The following is a 25,354-nucleotide window of genomic DNA, read 5'->3' on the forward strand; positions in this document are numbered from 1 at the left end:
GCACACATAAATTTAAAGTAAAGATATACATATATTTCTGTAGATAAAGTCGCGTCGACATTATTCATGGTGAAATGCAATGCATGCGAATGCTATAAGTACTTTTGATGAGATACACACTTGCAGTCGAGATGTGGCACAATGGCATACATAAATATAATGTATGTATTGTATGTTTGCATGAGCGAGTATATTATTTAAATATTTAGCGCAAATATTCCAAGGCACACTCGCAGATGTTTTCTTAGTATTCTTCTTTATTTTTAATTTATGATTCGCGGTGGCATCATCTGAGATGATTCAGCGTCGCTTGAAAGCGAAAAGGCACTGACAGACTTTTGATTAAAAAATTAATTATTATTTTTTGTTTGTTTTTCTTTTTTTTTTTGGTGCACACAAATTATTTTAAATGTTGAATGACGCGATTCATTAAAGGTATAGATGCGATTTCCATTAAAGGTGTAGACGAGTTGCGCATTCACATTCAATTTCATTGTTATTACATCTGGTATAAAAAATTAACCAAAAAAGTGGTTTTTCGAGCAAAAAGTAATCACAATCAATTTTAGTAGTCCCGAATATATATGAATAGTAAAAAAAGCTTAGTATTTAAATAAAATTTGTTGCTCTTGCCGATTAGTTCTGGTAGGCCGTGGGATTTAGCGTTTGCTGAATTTCATTTTGAGCGCAGTTGTATGCAAATCCCACTCGTATTTCTGCAACGCCTCCATCGAATCGGCGAAACTCAGTTCTTTTGCAGGCAAAATATTCTGCAGTTTGATAATTTTAATCGCTTTGTGTACATCCCAACCAATGAACTCGAGTGATTGCAGGCAGCGTGTTGGTTGGACGTTCTGTAAGGCAGACAAAATTTTTATTTACAGTACAAATAAATCGTAAGCTCGAACGTATGGGAAATACCTCTAAATATTCATTGTTTTCAAGCATTGTTGGCTTTTTATAAGCATTCATGCAGATTTCTTAAATTTATACATTTCTCTTAACAAAATCAGAACCATTTATTGAAAGAACTTGTGACACAGAACTGTTTTGAATTAAAGGGCAGTTCCATAGGAAAGGAAAATCGTAAACTACATATTTTTCTTAAACTTTCCTCCAATAGAAGATAATGGGAAACATATACAATATATATATATATATATTTGTAGTTTTGTAGTACTTGAGGTGCTAAATAAGTGGAGAAATAATTGAAAACGAAATTGAAAACATCAAATGGTTTTCTGGCTTTTTCTCGATAACAATAAGTCCTACAAGAAAAATTTATTGTGACAAAATGTGACTGCAAATGTAAAATTTTTACGTGGTATCATAAAATTAATTTTGAACTTGCCACAAATCAAAAATGACTCAACCTATTGAGTACTGGTTTTGGCTATAAAACTTTAAAATGTTTGCTTTCACCCTGTATTTATCATATTTTCTAATAATTTTCTTCAAAAAATTGCTGTTTGGCGCATGTCAGACGTTAAATATGTATACTAGGTTGCTCAATAAGTTTTGCGGTTCGATAAGAGCGCTTTGCAACTAACCTAAATTTTTGTTTGCTATGTTGGTAAAGTCTTCCTATGAACGTAGTGAAGTTTCATTTAAATCTGTCAATTCATTCTTTGTTTACAAGCCAATAGAAAAAATCAAGTATCATGCAGGATTGAATTTTTATTTCATTTTCATTTCAAAAACACATTCGAATACGACATTTAGAGCGTTTTCGAAAAGATAAAGGGATTTCGTGCGTCGATTCAACACTATGGATCAGACTTGGATCTTTCACCATGATCCAAAATCAAACCAAGAACTTGATTCTTTGGCTTCGAAATGAGATCGTATCCAGAAATCGGCCGAGAAGGTGTTAGCATCAGTTTTTTGGAATGCGAAAGGAATTTTCTTCGTGGATTACTAGCAAACTGGTAAAGCAATAAACGAATATTATTGTAACCTTTTAGACCAGCTGAAGGAAAAATTCGTGAAAAAATACCGAGTTAAAAAAAACAGAAATTACTTTTTCATCAGGACAATGCACCATGTCACAAGAGCAATTTCACAATGGCTAAAATCCATGAATTAAAGTTTGAATTGTTGGAGCATCCACCGTATTCGCCAGATTTGTCAAGTGTTTGATGTTCAGGGTGACTATACTGAATAATAAAGTGTTTTTCAAACCATAAAATTGTGTTATTCTTATCGAACCGCAAAACTTATTGAACATCCTAGTATATGCATGCACATTAAGGCGGGTCAAATTTTTTTTCTACTGAGTTTCAGCGACTAAAGTATTATACTGGCAATTCTGAACAAAAACGTACAAGCAGGCGTAACTCTAAGATGGATTTCAAGCCACTTTTTTAATTTTAGTAATTAACCTTCAATAAATTTACATATATTTTCTTGCTAAAATAATAATATAAAAAATTACTGGGGATTAATAATTGAAATAAAAGAGGCTCGAAATCCATTTTAGAACAATGCTCTCATGGGCTTTTTTGTCCAGAATTACTAGTAGAATACTACTGTCACCGAGAAAAAGTCGGATATATTTTTGGCTCGCCCTAATGTACTTGTACATACAGAAACATACGACAACGTGTGAATTTTCTTTAACGAGAACTGAATAATCCTTTAACTTGCACAACATGCTGAATAACTCTAAAGATTAAATGAAATTTCTTCTTTTTTTTTTTATTCCTCAAGTGAATGTGCAGGGCTCGCCTTTCAAATTGGAGTTCTTTTTTTAGCAGTATTTTGTTTTCACAGACGATGTGTTAATGGGGATATACACAATTTATTAATCAATTAAGCTGATTTGAATTGAAATTTGAAAAATAACGTTGATAGTCACAAGTATGGCGTGCTTATGTCAGTGATCATCAGACGTTTCCTCCAACAGATCGACATCTGTGACATTTGAAATATATAATTTATCAATCATTTTCATTCAAAACATTTCATTGTTAGATATTTGAATTTAAAAATAAACATCCTGTTTCACATTTTCGGAGCAGATGAAAACAATTTTATATATTGCCACTTAAATTACCAAGCTTGCTACACTGATATTCGTTACTTTACAGTTGGATTATTTTCAGCGGAAAAACAGAAATAAATCTGTAAAAATAACATATAACGAAATAACAACGTTCTTATGAATATCCTGATCTTTCCCTAGAGCGCTAAAACTACTTGGCACTAAATTCAATACAATTTGAAACTGAAAGGAAAACCATTACAAATACTTCAAAGCAATTGTTGCTACTCACATCTTTTCCAAGCACTTTCACCATGATGCGAACCTCATCGGAGTCCACGCCACGTTCACAACCCTTCGGTTTCATGTTGGAGAATTCCAGCAGATCTTCGCAGCTCACAGAGTTCGAGTCCTTTAGACGAGCAGTGGCTGCTGCAAAGTATTCCGCCTCGGTTTGAGGGCGTGTCGTTGCCACACTTGAGACTGAACGCGCAACTTTATGCGACGTAGTGACGTTGCTGCTGCTACTAGCACTGGCTAAAGTGGTAGAGCTGGATGCTTTTTTATCCATAGCTAAGTCAACGGATTCGCGTACCTTCTTAAAGAGAGCATTGCCCGCCAATTCGTTATCGGCAGTAAGACAACTCCTGCCGTGCTTCTCCCTGATAACTGCAGGTTCGGCGGACACTTTTGGTGCAGCGGCGGTTTCGCACTGCGGTGCACTGACAACTGTTGGAGTGGCCGTGGGCACAGGAGATACAACAGAAGCTGTTATTTTTACTGACCCTGTTAATATTGTTGTTGTTGTTGTTGTTGCTACTGTTGTTATTGTTGCTTCTGCTGTCGTTGTTATCACTGCTGTTGTTGTCGTTGCTACTTCTGTTGCTTTTTCTGCTACCGCTGTTGTTGTTGTTGCTTCTACTGTTTTTGTTGTTCCTACTGCTGTTGTCGTTGCTACTTCTGCTGTTGTTGCTACTGCTGCTGTTGTTACCGAAACAGCGGCCGCATCCTCCGAATTTTGTACCGCTGCTTGTGTTTTTGTAGTTGTAGCAGTAGTAACGGTTGTGACGGGCATTTTAGCGGCCTGTTTTAACTTGAGATTCCTTTCGATGTCCATATTGCGCAGCTCGTCCTCATTCACATATAAACCGGAAATTTTATTCGCATCGAAGTCGACTGCTTTGCCTTTGTTGTATTGTTCCTTTTGTATGGAAAAATTGTAGAAACCATCAGTAACGTCGGGTGACTGTAGTACATTGCTCTTGTCATAGTCCGCTTCCAGTATGGATTCGAATTGCAGTGACGCGGAGTCGGTTGCGTTGGTGCCCGCGCTCTCCGCGCTCCCTTTGTCCAAATTTTGATAAGTGTGCCCTTGTGGCTCACGCTGCGTTGTTGATCCTTTTGAAACTGTCACAGCTCCCGTAGCCGTCTTTGAGTGCGACTGTGACCGCGACTGTGATTGCATTTGTGGCTGCGATTGTGCCTGTGACTGTGATTGCATTTGTGACTCTGACTGTAACTGAGTCTGTGGCACTGCAAGCACACGTTGCACCACACCATTACTAAGTGTCAGCGCTGCAACTGGTTTCAAACCATCCTCTGTGGGCGTCGTCTCCGTCACCATGTTGAGCGTTCGCTGCAAGCCATTCACTGGTATAATCAGTGGATATTTGCGTACGTGCCGCTTTGCATTTGTCTTAATGTGTTTTTTACCATCGCGCGGCGGCAAAGGGATCGGATTCGTTGTTTCGCTCGTTGGTGTGCTTGTTGTTGTGCCTGGTTTCGCACCTTCAGGGAATTTATAAAAAGTATTCGTCATGTAGCTTGGACTTTCACAGGGCGAAGAACCATCGTTGGCATCGCCATTGCATGTTGGAGTTGTTGCACTTTGTTCGGCGGACTCATCAGCGGCGCTGATATTAGACGTACTTCCGCCAGGTAAACAATCCAACTTTTTAGCGCGTCCGGCGGCGCCACGCGTTGGCAATGTCATTGGACGTGGCGCATGGTGCAGCGGCACTACAATCGGATCCCCATTGTCACGGCAAGTAATGTTGCGCTTCGGTTCGGTGCGCTCTTGCAGTTGCATGGAACGTCGTGGTAACGTTTTAGCGGTAGTCAACTCAAATTCGTTCGTGTCGAGATGCCGTAACAAGGTCGCGGCGGGACTGAGACCCATATCAACGCCGATACCTAGTGAAGACTTCCGCTCGATTAGACTGTTGTAAGCTTCGCGACCTTCTGCGCCGATAATGGCCTGCAATGAATGAAGCATAGGAGCATGGGTTGGGGAGAGGGTGGAAAATAAGAATATGGATTGATAAAAGTAAAAATTAACTAAATTAAAGCAAAATGTAATTTATGAAATAAATATTTTCAGGAAATAAAGATGAAATATGAAACAAAATATTTAAGCACAAAAGAGATTTTCTGTATATCAAAAACAAATTCAATGCAGAAAAAAAGGTTAAAAATAACGATCGGTATGTAACCGATATTCTTTAACATTTAATAGAAATCCAAAAGAATTCAAATGATGAAAAAGCGCGAGTTCTATCAAAATCGAAACCAATGCTTATTTTCAGGGTATCAACAATTATGGCCGTCTCCAAAGTGAGCTTTACCAACCAAACCAATAAACTATTCATGGCTTTGAAGTGTTTCTTAACTCTCTTCTTTTTGTCAACTGTCAGCTAATGATTTTGCTACAGAAGGGCTGTAGAAAAAATCCGTAATGTTGCTGATCAAAACCAATTGTTTGTTTTTATTGAGACAACCGTAATTAATTTTACTTCCTTTTAGACGCAACTGAAAACTTTAACTTAACAATAAATATATCGACTTGAGAGTTTATCGGTAGGATGAAATGAGCTTTTGACATTTAGTATCAAGCTTCCTATGTAGAAACTGCCAATCCAGAAATCCCCAAAATGTATGCGAATGGTTTAGGCTGTTACAACACCAAACAGCGAAGGCAGAAGTTCCGTATAAATGTATCCTTTTGGTCAGCTACCGTAATCTAACCTTAAAAAGGTATACTCGTGAGAAGTATATATCACAAGTATGTGTGTATCAACCCAACGTTCAAAATATGATATCAGTTGAGTTATTTATAACAGAGACGCATATAACAGAAGAATACAGGGGGGGCTAACAAACGTTCGGTAAGTCGAGAGTATTTTTTATTTGTTTGAAAAATTTTAAAATGACATTAGTTTTAGTCTTACGATGTTTCAATAAAAATTTCAGAAAAATCGGTTAGAATGGAACCGAGGAAACGTAAACTAATTTATACAATGTCAGTAGAAATTCCGCCAACGACACAGCAGGAAATTCGTTACTCAATTCTTAACGGCTTTCGACGTCTACTAAAGCCTGTGGAAATTTTCCATGAGTTCCAAACTGCATACAAAATGGAACTCATCTCTTAAGACTATTTGTAAGTGGTATCAAAGATTCCAGACTGGAAATTTTTCTGTGGAGGACGAGCCTTGAGAAGAGGGCCAAAATCATCGACCGACGAGAAAAATTTAACTCTAATGAAGCGAAAGTCCCACGAATGACATATGAAATTATATGTAGTGACCGAATACTATGGCAGTATTGCGAATATTGCATAATAATTTGCAGTAAACAAACTGATCGATGGGTTCCAAGAATTTCGAGTGAGAGTCAAAGGAAGCTAGAGTAAATTAAGTAGACTATCCCTAGCTACTTTAATATGGCCGTAACTGGTGACGAAATTTGGTTTTTTAAGTTTGACCCGAAAGCCAAACAGCAGTCCAAGTATGGAGCCCGAAAACAGCAAATCCGCCTGTGAAAGCCAGGCCGCAAAAGTGATGATATCAGTTTATTTCACCAGCTTCTTCTCAGGCAGTAACTTCCAAAAGTTTTCAAAAATTTACTTGAAAATAGGAAAAGCAAGGAACTGCGCCGCTACGCTCACACTGCTCAAATGGCAAATAACTTCATTGCGCTTTTTGGCATTGAAGAAATTCGTTCATCGAAAAGTGGTTTCTGATTATTTTCAAAAAATAAAACAAAATGTAGAGGAAAAGTCTTTAGTAGCAATGAAGGTATTATGAAACTGATTAATTCTGAACTTAAGAAGCTGCAAAAACGTGTTTTTGAGAACTGTTTTCAACAGTGGATGTACAGATTAAAAAAAATGTATTGAAATTAATGATGATTATGTAGAGAAGATAAGAAATAATAGAGTTTAAGAATAAAAAAATAAAAATGTATCCTTTTTCGATTCAATTTACTGAACTTTTGTTAGTCCCGCCGTAGCGAATTATAAGCAATTGCTAATGCTGCTGATAAATAATACAAAGATTAGGAGACCTAAAACGCTGTAAGTTTTTAAAATGTGCACAGAGATTATATCTTGAGAATACCTGAATAAAATCTTCACAAAGTCTTTTGTCCAGTCCAATTCTGTATTGAATACCCTAAGCGAGAAATGTAATCTGTTTGATATTTTGAAAGAAACCTGGTATCAGCATATTTAAAACAAAACGAAGGTATTTCAAAAATATTCGCCACTTCCGCAATTGTAATAATTTTGGACACATAATTAAAAACCCGAAAATTTGTTGTATAGAAATACAATAATTTTTTATTTATTTTTTAAATTTTTTTTAGTTCATGCTTTTATTGTTTCTTTCGCTGTGGTTTATTTCTTTCATTATTATTTTGTATTTATTGTTATGTTTTGTAGATGTCAAATTGCAAACAACTGAGCACTTCGTAAACTGCATGCGAACTTTCTGTAATATTTTATTTCAATAGGTTTGAAACTTTGCTGATGCATTTGTTTCATTAAATTTCTTTTATTTTCACTTTTTTGTTTAATTTTAACATTTTAATTAATGCCGAAATTTAGCAACATTTTGATTCAACTCAACGGTCCAACTTGTTTTTGGTTTATTAGTTAGTTTTTCTCCTCAATTTTTTTGTTGTTTGGTTTGTATAATAAACATGAGTAGCATATATGTATGTATATGTGTGTATGCCATTACAGTATTAGTTTGATTATGTATTTATGCTTTTGTTTACTTTTCTTTATAATTTGTTTTTTTTTTTTTTCAATTAATAGAATAGAAAATACTGCAGATGTATATATATATATATATATATATATTGTATATATTTTTAATTCATTATTTTTTATTTTTTTCAATACCCCATATTTGGTTTTCTTTTATGAAACTTCATAAATGCAACCGGCAATGTAATGCATGCAAATACAATACAATAAATACAAATCCAGTTTTGCTTTTATTGCTTCTAAATGAAAATTTTAATTTTGATTTTTTTTTTTTTTTTTTTTTTTGTTTTTTTAAGAATATAAACGTTACGTTTTTTCGATTAGAATTAGATTTAGAAATAGACATTTGGCTTATCACGCAAGTTGTGATCTTTCCGATTTCGTTTTTTTTCGCCAAGAAACCAAGATACGAGTACATGTATGTATGTATGTACAAGTATGCGAGTGTGATGCTTATTAATTAGAGTTTATGTTTGCTCGTAAATTAGCAAATTGATGAAAAAATGCATGAATTTCGAAATTTCACGCATACATACAGCTTTGTGCAACTAATTAGAAACGACCCATGGAAAAGTGTATTAGAATTCGAACATTTAAACTAAATCAAGTAGGCTACGACTTTTCTGCGAATCATTAAGAAAATATTTTTCGCTACCAGAACAAAATTAAGATGAAATGGCGGAACGTGAGAAAAGTTTAATTCAGAAAGAATCAAATAATGGCCCTCTAAAGACAATAAACGAAATAAGAGCGGCTAGTTTCGGGCACAATTGCGACAGAGAGTTTGTAAACGCTATTAACACGTTGGGTGCCATAAGCACATAATAACTCACCTCAGACTTTTTATAATATTCGCAATATTGCTGCATTTTTTCGTAAACTCTTTTAGAAATATCGTATAATCGTACCGTATAACAAAAACCATATAAATCAAAATTCTAACCTTTTGAGAAAGCTGACAAAAAATTAACAAATTTCAAAAAAATTTCATAAACATTTTGAACTTTTTATCAGTATCTTTAGAAAACTTCTGGGTTTATAATAGTATAGCCCATTCAATTTTAGTATAACAAAAGCAAGTTTGAAGTCGCGCAAAAATCGCGTTGATTTTTCACATTTTTTTTTTTTTGTAAATAAAAAAATGTTCAACTTTCTTCCACATAAACAACTTGTGAACCTGTGCTCGGATTTATTGCTAATTTTAAAGAATAATGCTAAAATTGGGGTTCTACAACTAATCATAATTATGGGCCTGGACAATGAAAATTGTATATAGAAATCTGGCGGCACTCAACGTCCTCTGAGGGAATAGCAATTCTCGCGAAATAAGCAATTTCTCCCTGCGAAAAATAAAACAGTCACTTGGGAATCGCAAGCGTTCTCCGTCGGTTAAGAATAGGAAACAACTTCTGTTGCCAATTGAAACGAAGGTCAGTAAAATTTCAACTTCTAATAAAGCGTACTCAAGCCGACCAAAAAAACCAGTAGCTTTGATCCAAAGCGTTCGTCAAGCCAATGCACCTGAACACCTGCCACACTCTCAACTCTGCCGCCAATGTGATGTTCCTAAAAACTATTGCCTTTTCCTTTATATAAAAGTACTGCAGTCCAATCACAGAGTAGATACCTGATGGTTTCTGGCTTTTTTACAAGCCATTGTTGGAAACCCCTCGTCGCTTTGCGCGTCTCATTTGAAGTATATGGCCTATAAGTAGCCCCATGGCTATGGATAGTGCTCTTCTATTTGGCGTGCGTGGCTATAGCAAGGAGGTAGGCCTCCTAGGCGTCGGAAAGATCAGATGGAGAAGAACTTGGTTTCATTTGGTGTGCCCAACTGGCGCCGGTTAGCACGAGAAAGAAACGACTGGCGCGCTTTGTTAAACTCGGCCAAAATCGCGTAAGTGGTTATCGCGCCAATTAAGAAGAAGATGTGATTCGTTATTTAGGTATCATTTTATGATTGCTGTAAATTTGGGATGCCATTAGACGATGATACAAATACCCTGCTTTTCGGGGCACAGCTGCATATTGCTTGACTGACCATAACATTTTCCACATTCATCTGATTTTTGAAGTGAAAACTTCTTTAGAATCGTTGGGAGTGATTTGAGAAAAAGTGAAACGAAAAAAGCGACACTCTTGGCTACGAATATTACATATACACGTAGCGACGAACTAAATAACTTTTAGGCCAGCGCCGACAGCATGGCGCGATAGCCGAGCGGCTAGCAATGTGAGCTTCCGATCCAAAATCCTTGGTTCGAATCACAAGAAAAAAAATTTTTTTATACAGTTATTTTATTTTATTTTATGATATGTTTATGAGGAGCTTTTTTTCATGGCAGAAATACACTCGGTGTTTTGCCATTGCCTGCTGAGGGGTGAGCGCTATTAGAAAAATAGTTTTCCTTAATTTTGGTGTTTTCACCGAGATTCGAACTGACGTTCTCTCTGTGAATTCTGAATAGTAGTCACGCACCAACCCATTCGGCTACGGCGTTTGTTTAATTTTACTGATGCAAAAATGAGGAAAAATATATGAATAAAGTTTGCTTACTGTTTACACAGTTTCCAAAGGTGACGGAGAACCAAAAAAAAAAGTCGATTTTCAAACAAATACGAGTGCATATGTGTAATTGTGTTAGAGTTTCGGTCACGCCCCAGCAAAACCTGCGTGCATATGTGTTTGTAACATTCAAAAAAATGTAATTGTGTTAGAGTTTCGGTCACGCAGGTTTTGCTGGGGACGCTCATAATAGCAACCGCGTGTGTATTTTTATATTCGTAAATATTTTCATTTTTAAATATTTACCGCAATTATGCCGAAAAATAATGCAGAAAAGTGTCGTGAGTATCGACAGAAAAAAAAATCAATAAATAGCATCACGGAATTCATTCACGAAAATTTAATAAAGTATACACCAGAAGTATCGCGGATTCTTAGAAAAGATTACAATAAAGTTCCAATGATTTTAAGTGGCGATTTTAACGTAAATTTTGCATTGGACACAGCGGTTCCTTTAATTGACTTTCTCAATACAACATTCAATTTAAAAATGTGTACCAATCGCACTGAATCGACAACACGATCAAAAACAACCATTGACGCGGTATTTCAAAGACATGTTGACAACATCGAAACCAAAGCATTTGTATCATATTTTAGCTATCATAAGCCACTCGTATTATTTGTTGAAATTGAAAACATTGAGGATGAATAATAATAAAATGAAGAAAATAAAATATGAACTTTATAGCAATATTATAATGAACCTATAATTATCTTGCTCCTAATGCTGCTTTCATCTTATTCTCTCTCAGTTTGTTTTACGGAAGGTTTCACTTCTATCGCGTCTAACCGTTAGACTGGTGTTTTTTTTATATTTAAATTTTGACGAGGCTTTTCCCCGTTTATGTGTGACACAGATTTTGGCAATAAATGAAATGAAATGAAATGTGTGACTCAGAATTTTTGGCCAGGCAGTTGGTTAAAATCTAGTTTGACATATGTACATATATTTCATTCTCGATAATAATAAAGATTTAAAATTTTATTCGGACTTTGTTGCAAAAAAGTCCAGCGCATTGATTGTTTTTTGTTTTTTTGCTACTTAGTCCATCTTTTAAGTGTATTCGATGGGATGTGCTTCTGCCTTTTCTAAATTTCTAAAAAACAATACAGGGCTTTCTGTGATGCAAAGATTTTAACAGAGTCATGCTTCATAAGCCGGGATATCCCGAAAGCATGCGGTGCTACAGCTATTCTGAGTTCAGATTCGGGTTCCGTAAGTGTAGTCAGATTCTTGATTTAGAATTTATTGTTTTCTTTTCTTTTAAATATACAGTGAAGGTATACCTTCTACTCAAATATGAACGAGACGTTATCAATAAAACGGTCCGCAGATGACATATGGCAAAAATAATTTTTTTGTTTTTTGGTAGGACTTTTATAAGCTTACATGGCAAATTTCAGCGTGATATGTCACATAGTTTGTTTTCTGTGCTACTGTAAACAAGTCAAGCTCGAGTGTGTTCTTCGAATTTAACGATGGAAATTCAAGTTGAACAAAGAATTTGTTTGAAATTTTGTTATTCCAACAAAATTTCGGCTTCAGACGCCTTAAAAATGTTGCAGACAACCTATGGGGACTCTGCTCTATCGCGTGCACGTGTTTTCCAAGTGGTACAAATCGTTCAAAGAGGGCCGTACATCGGTTGAAAACTTGCCTCATGAACGTCGTCCAGCAACATTAGTAAACGACGAAAACATTGGAAAAGTAAAGGAAATTGTGCTTGAAAATCGCACAAATCGCAAAATCGGTTTACGCTGAATATTATTTAGACGTTTTAAAGCGTTTGCGCGAGAACATTCGTCTTAATAGGAAGGAATTGTGGGACAACAAGTCATGGTTCTTGCATCACGATAATGCACCAGCTCACACATCACGTCTTGTTCGCGATTATTTCAACAAAAATAATGTTAATATCGTTCCGCAAGCACCGTATTCGCCTGATATGGCTCCATGTGACTTTTTCCTGTTTCCCAAGCTCAAGTTGCCGCTCCGTGGAAAACATTTTGAGACAATTGAAGTCATAAAAGAGAATTCGAAGAACACACTCGAGCTTGACTTGTTTACAGTAGCACAGAAAACAAACTATGTGACATATCACGCTGAAATTTGCCATGTGAGCTTATAACAGTCCTACCAAAAAACAAAAAATTTATTTTTGCCATATGTCATCCGCGGACCGTTTTATTGATAACGTCTCGTTCATATTTGAGCAGAAGATAAGTGTTGTGATTTTTTTGACGATTTATTCCACCCTCTCAAGTCAGATACGTTAAACACCTCCCTCTAACGCGATCGTTGCTAATTAGTTGCAAGAAGATCATTTCATCTTCATCTGCTGTAATAAATATCGCACTAATGCTTAAAAGTGTGTGTGTGTGTGTGTGTGTGTGTGTGTGTGTGTGTAAGAGAGTAATACGTATGTATGTAAATATAAGTTTAATTTTTGCTTAATTACATCGCCAAATATACATACTATATATATATATTAAAATACATATGCAAGGATAGTTGAGTTGTATGTAAGCACATACTTACATACAAACTTTACACAAAGTCAAGTACGAGCTTACACATACTTGTTAGTGCATATGCATGTAACGTGTCAGCGCACTCTAGTAATCTCGCCTAATCAAAGTTTTCGAACCATTAACTTTTCAATCCTACACTAAAAACACTTAAATGTCAAGAGATCAATTTGTTTGTTTGTATATTTCTTTCCTTGTGTAAATTTATGTAGCTTCGAGAGCTGGTATGTAGGGTTCGTTTAGATTCGAGATTATACCTACCAAATTTTTCGTCGCATCTTATTTAGAAATGAACTACTTTAGCATATAGAAATTAGCGATTTTGAGAGCGTATTTTCCAAGAATATTGAAAGTCGTAAAAATCCATTTGTTTATTGTAGTAAAGTAGCATTAAAAATTGTAGCAGGAGGCTAGATTGTATGTACATATGTGGATAGGCAATAAAAGCGATTAAAAGCAGCATAATACACTAGGCTATTTTAAAAAGATTCGTGTTTTTTAAGCTACAGGCACTCAATATGCAGAGCCACAAATTTGGAATGTGCGTCGAGAATTTTTTCTGAAGAAATGGGCACCATTGTGCCTAAAATGCTCTCGGATGTTCCTAATCTCCGTTGGCTCAAGAAACGTAATGTTTAGATAGCGTTAAACCGTATGGACCGAATATATAAAACAAGTTGGTTTTAGGAGACTTAGAGGAGGCGATTAGTGCCATCAAAGATATTGTCAAATGCAGTGCATATATTGAGTATAGATATTACATATGTAAGAGCTTGAGCGTAATTGTGCCATGTCACTCGGATCTCACTTTCGTCTGCAGTTTGATAGTTTAGGGATATATTAATTGACTCTTGGTGAATTTCGTTTAAAACCTGCCAGTTGTCCATTGAGTCTTTGGACTGCTGTACGTACTATCTGACCTCAAAGGCAAGCGCAGAAATGCTTTCAGACATGTCTGTAAAATGGCTCAGCTTCTGTCGGCCGTCCACTATTGCTGTATTCTTTTGCAACCGACCTGCAAAAAGATGCCCGAAATCGGTTATATTTTAATATACATTTACTTACAGTTGCGCCATTTGGTTAACTTTTATTAGTGTATCCAGCTCTGGGACGTTTCGTTTCAATCAAGGCAAATCCAGAGGTGATAGCAGTAGTACAAAACCCAAATTTGGATTTTTTTTATCAAAATTTCTACCAAAATGTAAACAAACCAGCAAAAGAACAACAAAAAAGCAAATGACTTTGAAATTGAAACAAGCAAATCAACTATTCCACTGCTGTTATCTAATATGGATGTGCCTGTGTTTTAAGTGCGTATCCAGCAGTTTGACGTTTACCTGGAATTTCCCCAAGTACTTTCCAGCGGCTTATTCTCAAGCACTTTCAAGTCGGTTATATCAACTCGAGTAGGATATTTTGAGTTGTTGATTCCATAACGTAACTTACTAACTTTCCTAGTCGGATGCAAAACAGAATACAGCTAAAGATGATCACTGCGATAGCATTCATTGGTAATTATTTGCAAAGCATTGATTTATGCGCCTTGAGAGACAGACTAAGTTTTTAACTATATACAGTGACGTTCAAAACAATAGCAGAGTGACATATTGAAATGTTTGACTATTAATTTTTTATGTTATATTTACATATTTTTATAAAAATATGGTTGATACTACAACAAAAACCATACAGATCAAAGTTTCAAACTTGGTACATAATTAAAAAAAAATTTCAAATTTTTTGTTATATAATTATATGGTTATTCTGTAGTATATAATTTTAATAAAAAAAAACATAAAAAAAATAAAATAATAATTTAATCTAAACAGTTATAGTGGCTCAATTTTAACTCATTTCAGAAACTCTTGCCTGCGTCTGGTCGACCGAAATATCAACAAATAAATAAAAGAAAAGGTCTTGAGCCCACAAAATAAAAATTCGAAAATTAAAAAATTAATAAATAGTGAAAACTTCGCTGTATGTCGCGCTACTATTATTTTGATTGGTATGTAGGCTCATATACTCTGTTGAAGAGTTCATAAGGGTGCTATGTAGTTCAGAATCGACCGTCCGATCAACTTATACATTGCCAATGACATTTTCAGGGTTTGGTTGAAAAGTAATGAGCCTTATTTTTTTAAGCAGTTTTATTAAACCTTTTGGCTTATCCAACTAATATTCTTCAAAATAGGACCCTTGAGCGTCAATACACCGCTGGTATCGGTCCTTCCACTGCAGGAAACATTTTTTAAACTCATCCGCCGGAATCGCGTTCAATTCGGCTTTCACAGTTTTTTGGATCGCCTCGAGGGAGTCGAAACGCCTCCCCTTCAGCTTTCTTTTCAGGCGCGGGAACAAAAAGAAGTCCGGAGGGGACAGGTCTGGGCTGTAGGGAGGGTGGGGAAGCACCGGAACCCCCATTGTGGCCAATGCAGAGGTGCAGAGGAAGGCGGTGTGCGCCGGCGCATTGTCGTGATGAAGGGTCCAATTGTTGACGAGGTCGGGCCGAACCCGGGCGACGTGGTTTTTCAGCCGAAGGAGCACTTCTTTGTAAAATGCCGCCTTTACTGTGCTTCCTGGAGGTACAAACTGTTTAATTTTACGCAAAATTTGATCGAGTAACGTTGCTCCAACGATCGCTGCATTTTCGCCACAGCAAAATCCTAACACACTTTTAAAACAGCTTTCACGTGCGGAGCGATGTTGACTGCACCTCTGTTGCCAGCGAACTGGGACCGGTTTCTAGTGGAAGGGGAAGGTCCAACGATCATTTTCCCCCACTAGCCGATTCGATTGATCGCTTGGCAGACGCTCCGCACGGGAAGGCTCATTACTTTTCAATCAAACAGTGTATATTCCTCGGCTAAGCACGAAGTACTACCGGGTGGAGTCTGTGCTTGCACGCGAGAAAAAAGTGTCGGGTTGTTTCCAGCGGTGCGACCGCGCACGCAATAGTAAGCATATTTTTCTTGCGGTTTCTTGCAGTGAAGCGGTCAGAAATTGCGCTGTGATAACAATTTACTTTCGAACAAAATTAATCTGTGTCATAGATGTGCCTACTAATTGCGCAACCGGCAGCAGATGGAGTCAAAAAAACACGCGCTTCTGGCTTTGAGAGCTCGAAATCCTCTTATTAAATGCTTTTAGAACTGATGCGCCCAGTGCCTGTAGTTCAGTGCTGAGTTTCAAAGTTAGATTTTGTTACATAATGGGCTGCTTTACTACTACCAACTGTACAGTATAAGGCCGTTTCACAATCAAGTTTGCTCACAATCAAATCGAAAAGAGCTAATGCTATTTACTATGTAGGTATTTATGTATTTATGTATGTATGCTTATAATTTCTATTTATAAATGCTTGTTAGGTATTGCAACATTAAACTTTGTTTCTCAATTTTAGTACAATATTTTTGATTTGTTAATTTGTTCTTCAATTGTTTGTGTGCATGTGTGTGTGTGGCAACGAACCTGCGATTTTCATATACATTTTTAGTTTATTTAATTTCGGAAGATTTATGAATTCAAAACAAAATTATTTTAACAAGGTTTTGAATAAAAAGATAATCTTTAAGTAAATGGAAATTTTTCATAAGGGTCTAAAGTTCTAAAGTGAAAAAGCGCCAGCCGGTGATAATGTGTAGGCCGCATAATTTTTGTCACCAGTGTATAAATGTCGATTTCGAATGTTATTTCAAATTGGTTGTAGCTACAGGGTGCTTCAAGAAAAGGTTTCTTTCGTTTTAAATGCTGGAAACGAGGTATTATTTTCTTTTTTTTTATTCGTGGTATATCTTTTTAGACCCAGTGCAGTATTTTTTGTCTTAAGAAAACTTCTTTTTACCATAATTGTGGCCCTATGAATTAGTACACATTTCACTAAACCGGTACCGGTTTAAAACCCAAAAAATAAGCTCTAAAAAAATTCAAAAGGATACAAATAGTTGGCGTTATTTTTATAAGTATATTAAGTTAGGTAGAGATTTTTAATTTTTTTTTTGTTTTTTCGTCTGTATTTGAGGAACTTGTCCGTCATGTAGAATACAGGAATATTTTTTTTTTTTGTTCTTGCCTTCGTTTCTCAATTCTCTTCGTGATTATCCTTTGAATATCACTCAATCTTAATTGTGTTCAAAATTTTATTGTTTTTATCGGAGCTACTTAGCTCTTGCGTTATAAAAAGAAATACATATGTATGTATGTATGTAAATGCAAAAGTAATATTTTTTCGTAAAAATTTCATTAAGCTATTGATTGTTGCGCATAAAAAGTCTGCATAAAAGTTGTTTTGCGTTAGGGAACTTTTCACTTTGTATTTCTGTATGATGTAAATTTACATATTTGTGAATTATTGTTTGGATGTTTGCGTGTGAAACCGCGCATTCGAGTTGAGGGTGAGAAAATACAAAAACGAGAAAACCTTACGAAAAATGTTGCGCGTAAATATGTATGTGTGTATGTATGTATTTACGTATGTGTGTTTGTGAGTGGTGCAGAAAATAATTACTCTCGATAAGGCACTCCCTATGTTAAGAATTATCTGCGCTGTAAATATTTTGTCAATGAACCTTTGGGCAACAATTCCCACAACAGACATATACCGAACGTCCGACATAGCGCCGTTGTGACGCCAGTTGCGAACGTTTTGTTTCTTAATTAAAAATATTTCAATTCAAAATCGCGTAGTCTTGAACTCCTACCAACAATTATACAAATGAGTCTTCGTAAACCTGAAAAGCAACAGCTGATTCTGCTGGCTCAACGTGGTCGAGGTTACGACTTTTTCTGCTTACAACACTGAAATTCTGCTTATTTCTAATTCAATTCTTCTCATTTTACTTCTTTCAATTCTTGTCTCCCTTTCTTTGCATCTTTGCGTTAATGCTCATCCGTTAGATTACCAAAAAGTAAATTGAAAAAATATCTCAGCATTCTTCTTAGTTATGGAGCTGGACTTGGTGGAATGTGAGGTATGAATTCGGTGCGAAAAGCGAATTCATCGCTATCGCTGGAAGAACTGTCACTGGTGTAAGTCGGATCGCCGGGTCCACCGCCACCACCGCCTCCGCCGCCCAAACCAAGACCGAGACCGACGCCAGCAGTTGCGCTGCTAACCCGCATGCTGCCCAAAAACGCATTATGGGACTGATGCTTGGACGACGACTTTCCTTGCTGGCGTTGTTGCTGTTGTTGCTGCTGTCTCCACAACAGTTCATTCTGTTTCACCGTTGAGGCATGTATCTTCTCTGGCCAGTGAAATTCCATTAGTTGCTTACCGCTACCCAAATTCGCTTGAGCTGTCGTAACTGTGCCGCCCGTTACTACCTTCTGTGGTGCTGCGGTATTCAATAGTGGCAATGGTGGTAGCGGCAACGATTTAGGCGGTGATGGATGCGCGCGATTGCGTTCCTCGGGCGATGAGTTTGCAAAATTCGAAGTGGGACTTTTGCCAGTCAAACGACTGACATCGAATTCGTGGAAGACAGCGTTGCGCGCACTAATGCCGCTGAGAGCGCTGAAATTCCGTTCTCCTGCGCCACCCATGACTGGGTTGGTAACACCACCACCACCACTGTACGGTGGTGCCGATGATGTTGCCGAGGACGAACCTGATCCAGAGCCACCGGCACCGCCGCTTATACCCAAACCCATGCCAATGCTGCTGTTGCCAGCACAGTCATTACCACCATTCAAATCAAAACCTTTCATTGCGGCCGCAACTCCACCATAATTATTACCCGGTCCGCGCCCGCCACCGAAATCATATATGCGATCTTCGTAGGCAAATTGCTCCTCCAGCTGACGACTGTAGTGGTGCGACACGCTTCGCGTGCCGTAATTGTAGTGCGGCGCCGATTTTATGCTCACATTTGAGCCGTACAATTTTTTCTGTGTTGTCGTGGCTAACTCCGATGCATCATCGTCATGCCAACCGGGCGTTAATAAATTATGTGCAACACCGCTACTGCCACCAGCCGCTCGCCGACGCCGATAGAGTGATGAAACGCGTGTCCGTATGTCGCACTCAGAGCGCGCAATACTAGGATTGCAATCGCTGACCGGTTCATCATCGCTTGAGGAGCTCGAATTCAATATTATGGGATTGTAACTGAGACGTCGCAAAGTACGTGCGCGAATCGAACGTGGCTTATAAGAGGAAGCACTGCGCGTATGCGGTTTATTTGACGTCCGACTACTCATAGCCGAATGCGTTGAGCGGCGTTTCAAACGCTGTTGTGGTTCGGACAGCACAGGCGAAATTGGGTTAATAGGATTTTCAGTGAAAGACATGGAGCGCTGACGATGGGCGCTTTGAGTATACTGCTCCGCATCGCCAACGCCTAAGCCGCATGCGCCCTTCATCAGATTGCTAGAGTAAACAGATGTATTACTGGCATTGAGCGCGACGGTTTTACTTGGCGAAGCGCAGCTGCCGTATTTTCCGGCGCCAAAGCGCTCGGAAGCGAGCATGTTGCTCTCGTCCTTCTGGCCCATGTAACTACTACTGCTGGTGCTAGGGCCCATCGTCACTGTATCTTTGGGGCTGTAGTAGTTCTCTTGCGGACTGTAACTTGATTTTTGGCTGCTGCGACGCGAAAGCGATATGTTTGTATCGCGCGAAGCGAACCCGGTATCTGGTGTGCTAGAGCGCTTGTCTTCGGCCATTTTCTGGTCCTGCATTAAATCACCAAGCACCGATTGCGCTTGCGCATGGTTCTGTGTATTGATATACTGCAAATGCTTGTCCAAATGGCTGGTGGCAGCATTGAAGTCGAACATTGTTTGTACACCATTGCTGTAATTGTAAACGGCGGATTTGAGGCTGCCTGTGGCACTGCTGATTTCGTCCTCTATCGAAGAAACGATATTGGAGAACTGCTCGTTCAGCAGCGTCTCATCCGAGTCGGTTTTGTCCAACTCCGTGTAGGTGTGCATAAAATCGAGGTTAAGCGCTTTCAATGTGTTCTCTATGTCCATTATATTTTCGCTAATGCTTTTCTGATTGCGCGTCGAACGGTGCGATTGCGCATCAAGCGTAGAAATGGGCGGTGTGGTAATTTGAGTTATAGAGGGCGGCGGATCCAAACTCAGCGGACGACTTAGAATTTCACGCGATTTTTCAAAGCAAAAATCCGAACTTTCTTTATCGAAAATCGGTATACGCAAATCGGGCCCATTCACATTTTTTATTTCACTTAAGGAGCGAAATCGCTTTTTTAACAAACCATTGAAAGTGGATTTTAAAGCAAAAAATGTCAAAACCAATTATAAAAACAGAGAATAAAAGCAATCAAATCAAGCAAAAGAAAATGTGTTTTTAAATTAATGAGAGACATTAAGAGGAGAGAGAAGTATATATGTATGAATTTCGTTATTAGTAATATAGCATAGATGGACAACAGATTGTGAGAAATCGCCCCGAAATTCCGGTAGAAAAAGCACTGTCCGAAAACGATTTTCAGAACATTTTCAAATTAATTCTCACCGAGTCATCTACCACATTCTCTTACTAACACCGTTATTTTGAAGCGATTCCGCACTAATCATCTCGTACAGATTTTCAAACACAATTGCAAGTTACCAGATTTAATAAATTTAGCACTTACCTGCAGGTCGGGTATGCTCTCCAGTTCCTCGGTGAAATTCTTTTTTTTCGAGTATGGCGACAAAGATTTTTGAACTGCAGCATTAGCGCTCGCACTCCCACCTGCAGTTGAGCTTCCATTACTTGCTGACGCTTTGTCACTTGAACTGCCACCACTGCTCAAGTGCGGAAAACGGAAACTGAATTTACGTTTTGGACTTTGAGTGGTGGACGTTGGCTCGGAAACTAAATCGTTCATGGATCTAAAAATAAAAAAGAAATTAAATGGAGTCAATTAGATTGATTGGTAATTGCTCACCTCGCACTAATTTCATTTGCGATTTCAATTGCTTGATTCAGTATGCGTTCGTCTTTTACAGATATGGGTTTCACAGTGCCTGCTGACTTCTTTTTGGAGGAAGTACCAAACTTATTTCCATTAGTATCGCCCGAACTTCCACTCTTGCCCACCAATTTCGATGTGATTTCCACGAATTCGTTCTTTTTGTTCGTATGCTCGATATCAGATGGCTTTGGTTGTGCCACGCTGGCGCTGGCGCTGGCACTCATTGAGCCAAACATCGAATTTATTTCATCCAACAGCGAAGGGCCAAAGTCTAACTTATCAGCTGTGATTTCATCATCAGAGATCTCATGGTATTCGTGTTGATCCTCGCTGCTGCCGCCATGCTTTCCTACTTCTCGCCATTGCGCTGCTCCGGCCGCAACTATCTCGTCTTGAAAGCTTTGACTATCCAGACCATAGTTGTTATTTTGCATGGCGTATGAGCTACCAACCAAAACTTCACCATGGTTTTTATGTGTAAAGGGATTAGTGAACGATTTTGGTTGTGATTGCTGGCCAGGAAAGTCAAAAGACGGTTGTCCCCCATTACCGGTGTTGAAATGTTTGGGTGTATTTTCAGTTGAAGATATAAATGTGGGATTCATTGAAGTGCCATGGCCCTCATCGGCGAAGTAGCCACTGGCGGTTTGTAATGAATCCGGACTGGTTGGTGTTGGTGGCAATAAAAGCGGCGTTTGTTCGATATCCTCCGATGGCTTGTAAGGTGTGACAATTTGTCTTGGAACGTGATTATACTGTCAACATATGAAAAATTATATATGTATACAATTTTTAAGTGAAATGAAAAATAATCACATTTTGGGAATTGCCTAGGAAAGCGATGTCGCCAAATGAGTCACCATCAATGCCAACATGTCCAGTGTGTTTGAAATCGTTTTGTGGCTTTGAAATCATTTCCGTGCGCAATTTTCGCTTGCTAATTCGTTCAGTGGTGCGGCAAAATGAATCTCTAAGAGTAGTTAAAACATATTTGGGTCATAATTTTGAAAATATAAAGCTTTCACCTTTCATATTTACCTGTTAGCCGTCGGTAATCCCTCTAAATACGCAACAGTATTTGATGGATTGAAAAACCCCGTCTTGCCAGATGTGAGGACACCCTTCCAGAAGGGTGTGCCCGTATTACGATCAAGTACGGTTATGATATCGCCCTGCCGATACAATAAATGATCCTTTTTAGGCTCCAAACAATGCACAACCGCTTTTAATTGCTCAGGTTTCATATCGGGCAGCATCTCGTAAATCTCGCTGAACTTAGGACGTTTGGCAGGGTCATCATGCCAGCATTTCATCATGAGCGTATAATACTCCTGAGGGCAGCAATCCGGTTGCTCGAGTCGCTGTAAAATTTATCTCGCCAAATGTAAATTGATTCGTTGCATATGAAAAGTCTGCATTTGAAATGCTAACCTGATAATTTGGTGCATCTATTGCTTCAAGTATTTGCAACCCAGTAAGTGCTGCCCAAGGTTGAAATCCATAAGAAAACATTTCCCAAAGGCAAACTCCAAAGGCCCACGCGTCGGAAGAGTTGGTGAAACGCAAATAGTTTATGCATTCCGGTGCGCACCTGAGTGGAAATTTCGAAAAAACAAAATATAATAATAATTTGAACGGTTCGTTTAGTTATAATTTAAAGTCTATTAATGATCTTACCAGGCGATGGGAAGCTTTAGGTTGATATTAAAATTAGTTTTATAATAATCCTTGCCAACACCTAACGCACGTGACAGTCCAAAATCGGAAATTTTGACCTTATCTTTGCTAAAGACTAAAATATTGCGGGCCGCCAAGTCTCTAAAATGAAATGCCGTCGGATCCATTGTACTAAAGAAACTGTTAATGGGAGTAGCCTTTACGCACCTGTGTATCAGTCGTTTATTTTCCAAATAACGCATACCATTACAGATTTGTATTGCAAATTCACAAAGCGTTGGAATTGTAAGAAAGCTGATGCGCAAACCAGGATCTTTCAAACATTCGAGTAGCGAACGCAAATGTGCCAACTCCGTGACCAACATCAATGAATCCGAGGCCAATACAACACCATACAAACGCACAATATTCTCATGCTCAATCGAGTGCATTATGGCAGCTTCTTTGAGAAATTCCATAGGATTCGATTGCATGCGCTCGCGGCATAAGCACTTAATAGCCACTTGTATCTAAAAAAAAATGGAAAAAATAGAAATTGTTCGTGTTTATACTAATAAATGTATATTTATTTACTCTATCTGTGCCATTGGTCCAAACGCCCTGTTGCACAATGCCGAATTCGCCAGTGCCCAATTGCTTATTCACCGTTATAGAATCGGCTGGTATAATGTGCTTATTATTCGGCGCCTTGCTGGGCGAACTGGCTGTATGCGCAGTTGAAGGCGACTCCGTCGCGCTATGCAATGACGCGTTTGAAAGTGTTGAATTGCCTTCACTACCGTCACGCTTGACGATCGTGGCCGGCGCCTGTAGTAAGCGCTTAATTTTGCTCAAATAGCCATGTGGAAAGTGTTTTTCATAAAATTTACGGAGCCTGCGTATTTCCGGACGCGACAGCCCAATGTGTTTCAGGTCTTCATCAGTTGCATATTTCACGTGGGCAGCATTTGTAATTTTCAGTTCGTGTCTGCAAAAATATTTTAGTATTTTTATTAGTGCGACAATAAAATGTTTTTTTAGACTTACTTGATTGCATTGTAATAATGTTGCAGCTCCGCTTCGGTTAGGAATTCATACAAATCAATTTGCGGGCATTCTGGAAAAATTGGAAAAAATTCTATTTTTATATAAAATTTCTTAAACTGGGGCATTAAGTGATATTAGACTCCATTCATATATATGTACACATGGAGGCTGACGTATGTATGTCTATTTTAATTGCAAGAAAGCACCAGTTGGTTGCAACTTTACGAGCCTGTTTGCAATAGCCACACAAATGGACAAAAAAAAGTATTCTTGCTTCAACCAAAGCAAACAACAAAAGCATTCGTTTGGCCATACGCCCGCGTATATCCGTTCCATCTGCCCATGGAGACAAAAATCATTTCTTTTTTTTACTCGTTCGGTTTTTTGTTGCTTTTATTATTATCATTGCCTGCATGCCGCATGTGGGTGTGCAGTGGGAGCGCGCAACAAAAGTCAAGCTGTAGCACAATCTAGCATATGCTAGGCCGGCTGTCATGGCTACGGTGAATGCTTTGCTTTTTAGTGTTGGCGCTGCTGCCATTGCTGTTGTTGTTTGCTGCGAAAGTTGCTCTGGCCTAGTTTATCAGCAATGCCACACACATTCTACAATTTATTGTTCGCTGTGGGAATGACTTAAAAATAGCCAGTGGCGCTTATTCCGAAATATTTCATAGCATAGTATAACGAACGAAAGTGGTAGCAGAGCCCTTGCAGACTTGTTTGCTTACTGTTTGTCCGTTCGTCCCGCCGTGAGTCTCTGCCTCACGTACAGATGCCGAACATAATTACTTATCACACTTGAAATGAGCTGACTCAACCCTCTGTCATCCGGTCTGTTGGTAGATTATTAGTACAGTAGTTGTTTTTGCATTTTCATATGGACTCTGAAGTAGCGACTGCAACTCACATTGCACTCTACTTCACAGCTAGTTCACCCTGAACTATTGTCCGTGAATTCGCCAAAATCGATTCGAGTTAGTCTTTTTAACATTAAAACGGTGAGTGCAAAAATACAACATAACTCTTCAACGCTTTTGTAGAAAGAGCACGATGGTGACGAACAAACACCGTCGCAAAGGCATCAAATTGCAAATGCCTTTGAAACCAGAAATTTACTTAAATTCTTTTCATTTTGCATGGAAAGCATTTTTAATGTCTGTAATTTTCGCATTCACGAAATTTTTCCTTTGTTGCTCTGCTCCATTTATGTTCTGCTTACCCATTGTTGCTGCTGCTTTTGTTGTTGTTGTTGTTGCATTTAAGGAAGCTCTGGTGCTGCAAGTTCCGTCGACAAAAACTCTCCTCCCCTCCCCTCACAGATGTTGGTGTTTGCTGCTACCAGAAATAATCGGCAGCGACGCTTGCTGCTCCGACTAAAATCTCTGCCACTATTCTGCTTAGTATCTCCAATTTAGTGCGAAAGGTCTCAATCATTTCCTAAGACACACTTTATCACTTTACTTTTGATTTATGTGACACACAAATGCAATTTGCAATTTAATATACACATTTTCTCAATTAGTACATCAATTGTGAAGACCTTTTATCAACTTTTTCCGCGGTGCACTTGAAACACGAAGCACACTCTGAAA

The 25,354-nt window shown here is 38.2% G+C and overlaps 1 protein-coding gene across 1 annotated transcript; it reads right to left on the minus strand.

Annotated features, from left to right (window-relative positions):
* Positions 1–25,354, minus strand: LOC129243717 (activated Cdc42 kinase-like). The gene is made up of 12 exons (XM_054880962.1): positions 24,982–25,354; positions 23,763–23,832; positions 23,310–23,703; positions 22,944–23,245; positions 22,737–22,877; positions 22,491–22,650; positions 22,098–22,420; positions 21,876–22,029; positions 21,033–21,814; positions 20,736–20,976; positions 3,276–5,240; positions 1–854 (listed from the first exon to the last, which is right to left on the minus strand). The coding sequence occupies exons 1-12, from the start codon at positions 24,983–24,985 to the stop codon at positions 660–662; spliced, it is 4,731 nt and encodes a 1,576-aa protein (XP_054736937.1). The 5' UTR covers positions 24,986–25,354; the 3' UTR covers positions 1–659.

The sequence above is a fragment of the Anastrepha obliqua genome, chromosome 4, assembly GCF_027943255.1.
Source record: "Anastrepha obliqua isolate idAnaObli1 chromosome 4, idAnaObli1_1.0, whole genome shotgun sequence".
In the NCBI taxonomy this organism is placed as follows: domain Eukaryota; kingdom Metazoa; phylum Arthropoda; class Insecta; order Diptera; family Tephritidae; genus Anastrepha; species Anastrepha obliqua.

What these genes read in the sequence shown, in the direction of transcription:
- LOC129243717 (XM_054880962.1), bottom strand. An exon ending in GCAAATGAAATTAGTGCGAG is followed by an intron (nt 20,977 to 21,032) that starts GTGAGCAATTAC and finishes TTTTATTTTTAG; the next exon opens with ATCCATGAACGATTTAGTTT. An exon ending in AGAGCATACCCGACCTGCAG is followed by an intron (nt 5,241 to 20,735) that starts GTAAGTGCTAAA and finishes CATTCATTGCAG; the next exon opens with GCCATTATCGGCGCAGAAGG.